This window comes from Equus caballus, chromosome 4 (genome assembly GCF_041296265.1).
Source record: "Equus caballus isolate H_3958 breed thoroughbred chromosome 4, TB-T2T, whole genome shotgun sequence".
In the NCBI taxonomy this organism is placed as follows: domain Eukaryota; kingdom Metazoa; phylum Chordata; class Mammalia; order Perissodactyla; family Equidae; genus Equus; species Equus caballus.
In genome coordinates this window covers 50884004-50896263 of record NC_091687.1, presented here as the reverse complement: position 1 = coordinate 50896263, position 12260 = coordinate 50884004, and the positions used below count along the sequence as shown (strand labels likewise).

General features: G+C 37.0%; 1 protein-coding gene across 6 annotated transcripts in view; it reads left to right on the top strand.

Annotated features, from left to right (window-relative positions):
- Positions 1–12260, top strand: part of ETV1 (ETS variant transcription factor 1) — a 90340-nt gene that overhangs the window by 36392 nt on the left and 41688 nt on the right. For all 6 annotated transcript variants that reach the window (XM_003364807.5, XM_005609238.4, XM_014739179.3 and 3 more), the window contains one exon: positions 11443–11572. In XM_003364807.5, coding sequence (XP_003364855.2) covers positions 11443–11572 — 130 coding nt within the window. The remainder of the gene's footprint in view (positions 1–11442; positions 11573–12260) is intronic.

The window sequence follows — 12260 nt, the reverse complement described above, 5'->3', positions numbered from 1 at the left end:
CAGTCGATTTTGCTTTTTAGTGATGATTAAGGCCCGTGATTCTGAATTTCAGCGACCACCATTTGAGAAATGCAGTAATGCCCTATTGCTGTTGAAGTGCTCAGAGCTCTGTGTAGCCTCAGAATGTTATGCCCTTTGAATTGTTGTATCAGATCTTTACATTTTCCTCTTCTCTCTGACATCAGTAAGCGGGTACTTACACCCAGGCATTAAATTTTAGAGCTATAACGAAAGATTACTGAGTCTAATGTCTTCATTTCGTAGATTAGGAACAGAAGCCCAGAGGGGTTGCACAGTTTTCCCATGCTCATCAGCTAGTTAGGGTGGTGTAGGAACTAGGTACAAATTACTTGACTTTAATCCAGTACTCGTTCTACCAGTCCACACTAGTTGCTTAATTGCTTTTTGTTTTTTTTCTGTCAGGGTAAGTTTCCTTTACAGATTCTTCTCCATGTGTAAATTTTTTGCTCTTATTTTGTCGCTGACTGACTAAAGTGAAACTGAGAACAAGGTGAAATAGAAAAAGTAGTTCACCCTGTGAGCAAGGTCTATGATAAGCCTCATATTATATAGGGAGAAACCGAATCATACGGCAGTTACCTAGTTTCCCCGAAGTCCTTTAGCTAGTAAGTAGCAAAGCCAGGATTCAGTCTCCATGCTCTTAACCACTCTGCTGTTGCATTTCTGGATGAACTACGTGCTCTCTTCCAGCTGTCATGCCCAGTGATTCTGGGTCTGAGTAATAACAGCACCAAAGCTAACATCATTGAGCACGTACTACACACTTCACACATCGTGTCGCATTTAGTCCTATCAGCAACGCCATGAGGCAGGTGCTATCACCATCCCCATTTTATAGATGAGGAAACTGAAGCACAGAGAGGTTAAGTGGCTTGCCCAGTCTTACAGCTGGTAAGTGCCAGTGGCACTATTTGAAACCAGGCAGATGTAAGTGCCTGCTAGCTTTGCCACTATACCTTATTGCCTGAGAATGAGTACTTGAGTATCTAAGCCACAGTGCAATATGAGTTCTGCGATATTTATTTTTGCTAATTAGAGGTGATGTCTGAGAGAGTATGTGTGTATGTGCACACACATGTCCACAAGTGGAAACACAGTCACTAATGATTTCTTGGCTATGTGTTAGATATGGGGTAGGAGGCCAGTATGCCAAGCATATAAGTGAGTGAAGTAAATCTGGTGCACAAGATGATGGGATGTGGAGTGGTAGGGCTGCTAGGAACTGTGGCAAATAGGAAAACAGAGCTCTTGGCCAAAAGGGCAGCTGATAGTGGGCTCAGCCAACTGCTGCCCTCCTTTTCAGCCTGGAAAGTGGACTCAGTGCTGCTGGATATTGTGTTTTTTCTAGAGAAGCCAGAAGTTTGGATTTTTAAACCAGAAGAAGATTTTGGAACTGGTTTTTAAATGATCCCCGCTATTTGAGATTATTTGAAACCACTCTGTGAACCAGACGGAAATGCTGGCAACCTCCGTTAGCTCATTAGGACTGATAGACAGGTGACCTTCACCTGAATGAGAGTTGGCCGTATCTCGCTATCACTACTAATTTTTGAAGAGAAGAAAGACAGGCCCAAATCCAGAATGGTTGTCCATCCTATTCCGTCGAGTAAGATGGCATAATGGTACTCTGCAAAGTAGACAGAGTTGAATTATTAAGTGTATCTTGTGAGGCTGTACCATCGTCAGAAGACTTTGCTCTGTAGACTGTGAGGACACCTGGCTTCTGGTTTTGGCTCTGTCCTCAGCACTGGTTTCCAAGTCTGTAGACATCTGATTCTGGATGGGGCTGTGGGGTGCAGGATCACCTCCGGGACTTTTTCAAACTGCACCCCCTCCTTTATTCAGGTACGCCCCTGGCAAGACCACTTAGGAATCACTGCAGTAGTGTGGGGTTGCTGTTACTGATAGGAGTTAGGTCAAAGAAAGAAGAGTTTGATATCCTCTTCTGAGAAATGCATGGTTTCTCTGAGACTCAGTTCCGGTTTCCAAACTGCCCAGGAAATGCAGGTGCTGAGTGTTTACTTCTGGGAGCAAGGTAGGGGCAGAAGTATGACCTTTGCCTTCTTCTAACAAAAGTAGCTCCTTTTTTTGTTTATTTAATCTTTTTACCCGTTAGGCTTCCACTTATGATTCCTTTAGTACAAAAATTTCTTGAGTATACAAACGCTAGCTCAATCCTTAAAAACTTGATCACATCTAATGTTTTCTTCAATTCAAAATTTCTGAGATTCATAACAAGGGGTGACAGTCTCCCTTTGCCTTTGTGATTAGGTGTTACTAAACAGTATCTTATGTGTTGCCAAAATAACAGCAAAAGGCACTCTAGGTGTGGGATCTCTATCCCAACTGATGATATTCCTTTAAAAACATTGCATCATCTTTCTTATAACTGTTCTACCTAAAGAATATTATTTAAGAAAAAATAAATATCAACCTGCTGTGCTACAGTCTAAATTCCTGTCTTGGAAATATTATAGGTGAATGTATTTCCAGATGCTGCAAATAATGGAAAATCTTGAAAACTCGAATCAGGGTCCCTGTCCTTAAATGCGATTCAGTTTGCATTTTGATAGCAGTTTAGAAATGTTATCGCCTGTTTTGTCACAGACATAATTCACATCTTTCTTCAGGCACTGTAAACAAGAGAAATGGTTTAATGGCCCCATAAAGGCACTCCGCTGATAGCTGAGATTAGGCCCTTTAGTAATGGATGTTGGTGTGTGTATGTGTGAGTGGTATGTGTATGCAGGGGCAGGGGCGGGGTGGGGGGGAGGGCTTGGGAGAGGTAAATGTACTGGAAAAGAATCTTTCAGAGGCTCAGATGCAGCAGAAGTGCCTGCTGCTTTTCTGAGTGTCTTGAAAGATGGATTTAAGGCGCATGTGACACTGTTGTCTTTATTTGTATACAAGCCTTCCCCTTTGCTTCTGGAATTTAACTGAGTACTAATTGAGGTCATTGCCATCCATTTATCACCTGAAATTGAAGTGATATTAACTTAAAGTGAATGCTTTTCTGTCTAGTGAGTGAATCCCTAACTACATATATTTGTATGAAAGGCTGCATGCATTTTTCATGCCATGCTTCTATCTGATGTCTTAAATGATCTAATTTATGTAGACCATTTACTTTTTTCCCCTTTTACAGATTTTTTTAATTCTCTGCTATAGCCTAGTGAAATTTTTTTACGAGCACTTTAGTGTCCACAGAATGATTTGTTTTGATATTCTCAGTTATTTTTTGTAGACAAGTATAAAAAATTCTCCATGTATAACCCAACCATGAGGTCTAAGTAAATGCCTTGAAATTCCTCAAAGCACATAAATTTGTAGTGTTTTAGAGCCTCAATATTGTGTCATTTTTCATCATCTTGTTTGTGTATTTCCCCATAAATTGGCTACACAAGGCTGCACACTTGGTTTTGAGAAGGTAATCAAAGAGTTAATGGAGCAAAATTAAATGTCCTTTGTTGACAAATTTAGCTGTACCCCATCACTAGCAGGTGTCAGTGTTCCATCCATCCACTTTGGTTTTTTCTTTCTCCTTTTCCATTGTAGACCATATTCTAGAACAGGGATCAGCAAACTTTTTTCTGTAAACGGTCTATAGTAAATATTTCAGGCTTTGTGGGTCGTAGGGTTTCTGTCACAACTCCTCCATTGTAGCTCAAAGTAGCCCTAGACTATACCTAAATGAACGGGTGGAACTGTGTTCCAATAAGACATCATTTACCAAAATAGGTGGGAAGCCGGATTCGGCCAACAAGCTATAATTTGCCAACCTCTATGCTAGAATGTCTATAGTAGGCTATTCTAAAACGATTTTTGAGCAGACCAGAAATCTCAACACGAAAACCAGGAGACTTCATCAAGGCACTGTATTCCTACCTAGTTTTGCTTCAAACATTATAGATTTGCTTCAAAGACATGGTTGTGTTTAGAGAAGAAGTAATGAAAAATGTGTTTTTCTTCCCAGGGTAATTGTTTTGTACACATAGAAATTGCTCCTCTATTTCACTCGTGTGATAAGAATTGGGAGGAAAGGAGAGTGAAAGGTCAGAGCCAAGACAACTCATCACTGTATTTACATTCACTGTCCACATGTGGAAGGGGACCCGTCACTTGTGACATTTTGGTTATCAGAGTCCGGGGCAGCTTTAAAGGCTGGACAGCAACATCTTTCTTTCAGTGGAGTTTGAGTGGTGTGAATTTTTAAATGCGTTTGGTCACAGTAATAAATTGAAAGAAGGCAGATTGCCTAAACACAAGCATGAATCCTTGGAGAAGTGTTTTCATTTACATACCAGTGCTAAGAATATATTATTAAGGTCATGTATACAGAAATATGCATTGCATACACATAAATTAATCAAACTTAAGAATACTGGCTAATATCTTTATTAGAGGAAACTTTTTTTAAAAAAACCTAAATAAAGCTCTAATCAGTTTTGTATGAGCTCTTGATGATAAGGACTGAGTCTCACTGTTCATCTTCATCCTCTAGTTCCATATATTCCCTCTCCCTCTCAGCACCTGGCATGGTATGGGCCATGGTAGACGAATGAATTAATGGAGGAACAAATGGGCAAAGAAACATGATACAATGTTATAGTGGTGCTCATGCATGAGGGAAATCATAAGACTGTTTATTCAAAATAGATTGCATTATATGAGAATCAGAGTAGGTGAAGATTTTTGAAAACTGTATACTACTATGTAAATTTGAAGGTTTTTTTTTTTTTAAAAGCATCATAGCTAGTGTTTTTATCAAGATTCCAAATTCAACCACAGTTTGATAAGTCTACACCTACAGTTAAACATATTCTCCTTCATTAATTTACAAGACATCATCATCTTCATTACAGAAACATAAATAGAAACTCGATTCATAGATTTCATTGTTTATTCTCTGGGCTAACATGAACCAGTCAGTTATAACAAACATGGTCTGTTTTCCATTTATGGTACTAAAAAATGCTCCAATGTTATGATCGTTTGGGAAATTATTCTCCTATGAGCAAATTTTTGTTTATTATCTCCATCTATATTTTAGGTGTTCAAATGTGATTTATTATATGTCAGCCCTCAACCAAAGATGTTGTATACCAGCAGTGTTGCACATGGAAAGCCAAGGGCATTTCTGTGCTCCAGAAGAATGACAACAAGATTCTGCCTCTGTTCTAAAATGTAGGCGGGGAAAAAATGGAAGCAAGATGCTGCCTCATAATTCATAGTTCTAAAATGAAAGCAATTACTAATTTACCCAATACTTTACGGCGAATAACATAACCCCAAGTAAACTTTTGAATTAAGAAGTGGTTAAGTTTATTTTGAAAGTGCATTTTTTTAAAGTCCTGGTATTTTGGAGCTCTTAAATTTAACCATTAGAACTCAGTCATCATTAGTCAGCCTTAAGATGTGGTTTTAAAGGTCAGGCTTCCGTCAAAGAAAAAATGCAAGATGCATCTCTTGAATGTTCTTTCCTTCTCCTCCTCAAGATCTGATTGTCTGGAGGAGTTGGGGGTCATAAGAGTTTGCAGGGAAACGTGTTTTAGGAATGCCTGAGGAAGCCTGCAGATTTCATAGATAAATTATCTGAACTGTCTGAAGTCAAGGATAAAGATATAATATCATTTTGAACCATCACTTCTTTGTAAATGAAATGAAGGAGTTAACTCACTTGATTTGATGCACTTGAAGAAGGAAAGACTCACTTTAATTAAAACTACAAACAATGCAGATGCCTGTAGCTCTCTGTTCCAGACCCAGCAAGGACAGCAGAGTAAGCGAAATGAAATGTACCTGGCAGCCTCGGCAGCAGGCTGGAGCCGTGTTCAGCGAAAGTAATTTAATTAGTGTTGATCATGACTCCAGATGATGGTGATTTGATAAGGAATAATTTAGTACTTAACAGCCTTTTACATGCACCAACTCCATGTGGGAAGGTAAAGCAAATTGCACAAAATGAATGCGCTGCTTTCCTTGTGCCTGTGCCAGTGAGCTGGAAAACTGCCTGTTAGCAGACGCTCAGACTTTGAGCCCTGTGATGAAATACTCAACTCGGTCTCAGCTCAGCCCTCTCTGGTGGGAGTCTCGGTGCTGCCCTTATTTAAGAATAAATAAGAGAAGTCATTTTTGTGACATAGAATCTCCAGGAAGTAGGAAAGTGACAATGAGGAAGATAAAGTAGCGTGTGGTTCTTGTGCAAAGTGTTGATCTTCAGGTTGGCTTCTTTTTTCCTCACACACGGCGAGTAAAAAAAAAAAAAATCCTAGCTAGCTCAGATTTATTGGATTATTTATTTGGCTTATGATTAGAAAAAAAAAAATCACAATTCCAAGGGCCCACAATGATTAAGAGGCCCACACAGGTTGAATGTGTTATGGAGAGGGTAGAGGAGCCCTCAACTTTTTGAGTTGGAGAAACTGTGAGCATCCTTGAGCGTCAGCATCTAATGAAAAGGAAGACACTGTTAGATCTTTTTAAGTCTTTTCAAGTACTGGACCTATTTCAATGCAGCACACACTGGATTCAGGTGTTGCCAAGCGTTACAGTGGATTTGAAATTTGGCCAGTTATGAGAAGCATGTAGTAAATTTTATAAGACACAGAATGCTGATCTATATTTCAGCCTTAGTACATCAGAGTTGCTGGGAGTGGTGTGTTAGTTTGCTAGAGCTGCCATCACAAAGTACCACAAACTGAGTGGCCTAGAAAACAGAAACGTATTGTGTCACAGTTCTGGAGGCTAGGCTGAGATGGAGGTGTCTGCAGGGTTCTGAGGGCTGTGAGAAAGAATCTAGTCTAGGCTTCTCCGCTAGCTTCTGGTGGTTTGCTGGCAATCTTTGGCAGTCCTTGGCTTGTAGAGCATCACTCTGTTCTCTGCCTTCATCTTCACATGGCGTTCTCTCTGTGTGAGTGTCTCTGTGTCCTCTTTTGTACAAGGACACCTGGCATATTGGATTAGATCCCACCTTAATGACCTCATCTTAACTAATCTTCCAAATAAGGTCACATACTGAGGTACTGGGGTTAGGACTTCAACATACGAATTTGAGATGGGGGAGCGCAATTCAACCTATAACATATGGGCTCTGGGAATCCCTGTTTTTTCAGAAGTTCTCTGAGTAATCTGACGATTGGCTTGATCTGGAGATTCTGCATTTAGGGATCAACTTGCCTCTGATAACACTTTGGGAATCCATAAATCCTTTTTTCTAAAGTCACTTCAGGAAGCTCATGGGGCCAATCTGAAAGCACTTGAGCTCCAGACAGTGTAGCCACTCAGATGGACCATGCCTTTTGCTTCTAGGTTGATACTAGTGGACATTTTGATAGGAGGCTATTGTCTGTCATGCTGACAGCCATTCATGATGGTGCCACAGACTTGTCATTCCTCCCTGACCCATCTGGAATTATTTATCTTATGAAGTTGAAGCATATTCTCAGATGTCTCTCTTGGAACGGGAGGCCAGACATGTTAAAATATCTGATTTGTATAGCATTGCTTGATGCCCCACATATTTTTTTAATCTTTTTATTGAGATATGCATTCATTATAATGCAAAAATCTTAAATGTACAGCTTGATGAATTTTACACATGTATGTAGTTGTACAACCACCCCCCCACAGCAAGATATAAAGTATTTCCAGCATAGTAGAAGGTTACTAGGGCCCGTTCTCAGTCATTAGCCCTCCTTTCCACCAATAGAAGGTGATTCTTTCACTATCAATTGGTTTGGTCTATTCTTAAAATTCATATACTACAATGTTTTGTGCTTGGCTTCTTTTACTCAACTTCATGTCTTTGAGACCACGTATGTTTCTGCATGTATCAGTAATTTGTCCCTTGTTGTTCTGGTATAGTATTCTATTGTGTGAATATGCCACAATTTTTTTATCCATTTTCCTGCTAATGAACATTTGAATTTTTCCGTTTTTTGCTATTATGAATAAAGCTGCTACAAATATTCTTATATGAGTCTTGGTGAACATATTCAGTCCTTTCTCTTGGATATGTACCTAAGAGTCTAATTAGTTGATACTGCCAAAAAGTTTTCCAAAGTGTTTTTATGAATTTATACTCTCAGCAGCATATCTAAAAGTTCCTGTTATTCTGGGTCTTCTTCGAATGTTGGCAATGCCAATCTTTTGCAGTTTCACCATTCTTGTAGGTCTATGATGATAATCTTATGTGGTTTTCTTTGCAATTTCCTGATGAGTAATGATGTTGAATACCTTTTCATATATGCTTTTTTTGTTTTTCATTTGTTTTGCGATATGAATGTCTTCTCTTATGAACTGCCTAAGTCTTTTTGCCCGTTTTTATTGGGTCATTTGTTTTGTCTTATTAATTTGTAGCAGTTCTTATTATGTTGAATACGAGTTCTTTGTCACATCTTTCCTATTGCAAACATCTTCTTGCTGTATCTTACTTTGCACTCTTTTAATAGTGTCTTGATGAAGAGAAGTTCTTAATTTCAATGCAGCCTAATTTGTATACAGATTATTTTTTTTTATGCTTTTGTGTCCTGTTCACAAATCTTTTCCTACCTCATGGTCCCAAAGACTTTTAAAATATAGTAATATCAAATATAGTAGTCTCTGATATGCCTGATATTTTGATAAATATGATAAACTTTGCATCATACTGCACATTTATTAGCTTTTGAAGTCTTATCAATTTTTATTCATATAAATTAGATCTGATCTCTCAGGTATAATGATTGCTTATTTCTTTTAATGACAAACTGAGTTCCTTGTATGTCGCTACTGCTTTTTCTTAAGAAAATGTAAAACCTACTACTTAATCGAAAGTGCTGAACTTGAGTATACATTTTCCTATATATGTTCAAAGAAGTAATAAATAGTTGAAAACTATTTGTTAAGAAGGTAACAAGGGGTTGGCCCCAAGGCCTAATGGTTAAGTTTGGAGCACTGCATTTTGGCAGCCCAAGTTTAGTTCCTGGGCAAAGACCTGCACCACTCATCAGCAGGCATGTTGTGGTGGTGACCCACATACAAAATAGAGGAAGATTGGCACAGATGTTGGCTCAGGGCAATTCTTACTCAAGTGAAAAAAAAAGACAGGCAACAAATGTATAGTTAATGTATTATAAAGGTTGTACCGTATATATTTGTCATTCTAAGAAGTAGCACACGCACATACACACAGGGAGAGAATTTTTTTTTTTTTTGGCAAGGAAGACTGTCCCTGAGCTAACATCTGTGGCAATGTTCCTCTATTTTATATGTGGAATGGCACCACAGCATGGTGATAAGCAGAGTATGGGTCTGTACCTGGAATCTGAACCTGTGAACCCCAGGCCGCTGAAGCAGTGCCCAAAATTAATCACAGTGCCACTGCGCCAGCCCCTCAAAAGGAGAGAATTTTCTTATAGAGTACTATTTTAAATCTTTGTGGTGTTTTCTACATTTTAAAAACATTTCATTATGTGAATTTAGGACTCAGAAAAAAGTAAGGAGAGTACTATAATGAACTCCCAACTACCTATCAATCAGCTTTTAACATTTAGCAACATTCTTCTAATTTGATTCATCTCCCATCCATCATTTTTTTCTAGAGTATTTTAAAGAAAATCCCAGACGTATTTTTTTATCTGTAAATAGTTTGTGAATCTCTAACTTTAAACCTTTTTTATGTACAACTGCCATTTCGTTATCACGTTCAACAAAATTAACCATAATTTCTTAAATATCTGATACTTAGTCCATATTCAATATGTCTTATTTATCACAGTTTTTTTATAGTTAGTTTGTTCAAAGCAGAAACCAAGCAAGTCCTCATAATTGATTCTTGAGGTTCTCAAACCTCTTCTATCTGACGGTTAATTAATCATAACTTTCTGACATGGTAGAGGTAATGAGCACGTGCACATGCATCTCTGGCATATGAAGATCTATGTAATTTCTCCTTTGTCTCTATTCTTGTCCTCTCTACTTTGAACAGGTATATTAAATACACATTACATTAAAAACATACTTTGAAATAAACTACTCAGTGAAATAACATTATTATTATTTACTAAGTTTTTGTTAGACAACTAATTTAGGTAAAATTTGTTTATTTCTTTGGTAAATTTTTCTATGATGTTTCAGATGGCTCTTAAGTACCATTGAACATTTCTGTCAAAATCGTGTCCAGACATAAACAAATAGCATTTATTTTCCTGAAGCTTGATAGTTCTTGATATCAAATTCTTATATTAAAATTATATATGATATTCAAGCTTAGTAAAAGTTTATAATGCTGTAATGTTAGGATCAAGATCGAATGGCATCATAAACCACAAAATTTCTTTTTGTATCTTCCTTTATAGAATACAGACGTAACATTTTGTTTTTTAATTCTAGTTTTTGTAGGAGTTAAAACAAATCTCCAGAACATGTGTCCTTGTGTTTCTCCCTTTATTAGTCATACTTGTGCATATTGTACATGAAAATAAAATCCATTCTCAGTCTGTTTTTCTCATATCTTTTTACTAAATTTCCATTTACACCATAACTTCAATTATTCTAATAGGATCTCTAATATGTAGTTTTCCAGTTTCATATAGAAGAATAAAATATATAGTTATTTATTTATTGGTTTTTAAAGATGATTCCCCTCAAATATACATATTTCTTAGTACTTTATGATATGATCTTTGTATTATATTAAGCATTAATGAATATAAGCATAACCATACATTAAGTCATATGAAAAAGGAGAAATCATTTAAGATAGAATAATTTTATGTTTTATGGTGGATTACATGTGAGAAAGAACTCTAACATAGTTCTCACAGTTCCTCTTCAAAATCCTGTTAAGTGGTTAGGCTCATACTTTTATCTCTATTTTATAGATGAGCATTGGCCTCAGAGATGTTGAGTTTTTTGCCCAAAGTATCATCAGTTACCACTGGACCTGGACCTGGACCTGAATTTTCTTTCTCATAGTCCAGTTGTCTTTCTATTAAACCATTACTATTGATTGATTTGAGATATTTTTCTTTCAATAATGCTTAAAATTGTGTTCCAGTTTTCAGTTAATTCTTAGATAATCAGCTGTATTTTTTCTGCTTTAGTCATTGGAAATCTTTCTGAAATGTTTTCAAAACTTACTTTCTGAAAACTGAGTTTCTGATGTTGTTAATATCAGCTAAGCAAATTACAAGCAATTCACTTCAAGTAATGAGAGAGAGTTCAAGCATGCATTTTGTCATACAATAAAAGCAGAAAAGGAGTATACGGAAATTCTCCAGAATCTTTTCTTCCATGAAATTAATCAAATTTGGTTTTTCTTATATATGTCAGTTAACATGAAATGTTAGTGACATTTTAACCAAATGAAGTAGAACAGATTAACATACTTAATTCCTAATTGCATTTCATTTGTGTGGGTATTTTTATTTTGTTTTCTAGTGGCTTTTCATGGCCTACCACTGAAAATCAAGAAAGAACCCCACAGTCCGTGTTCAGAACTTGGCTCTGCCTGCAGTCAAGAACAGCCCTTTAAATTCAGCTATGGAGAAAAGTGCCTGTACAATGTCAGGTAAAGCAATCAGGTGTATATATAGAGCATAGTCGTTCTTACTGAAGCAAAGAGTCCAGAATAATATAAGATCTCAAGTCATATTTTATAAGAGTTACGTCTTCAGCATACAACAAGCTAATTAGGCAATGCGCTTAGCAGAACTCTGAAGAACCGTTTACCATCTGATCACACACTTTTAGAATCATTTTAAAGCAATAATTTTCATCCAAATTGTTAGTTGCTTTTCTGCTGTAGTGATGCATCCTGAGTTTGAAAAGAGGGTCTTACTTGGCATGGACAGCTATTGAAAGTTCTCATTAGAATGAATGCATTATGCACTTTAGATAGAGTTTGTTGAAAAAAACGAAACATTTGGCAGGTCTAAGCAGTACATTAGTCATCTGACAGTCTTCGCAAATGATCTATAAGATGTGTTCATGGACAACTGCAATAAAGTTAGAATTTTATAAAGCTTAGCAGAGGCTATTATCTATTAAAAAGCCGGTTGCTCTTTCTGATCATAATAAAGGGTGGAGCAGTAAAAGTGCATTGTTCATTTGTTGGAAAATTTGATAACATATATGTTCATTAAAAATCCTTCTCAGTAAATTGCATAATTGCATAAGGAAAAAGTTGATTTTTGTATATTGAATATTATTACTCTCAAATATTGTAGAAACTTAGTTCTTAAAAGTTAGTTTGAACA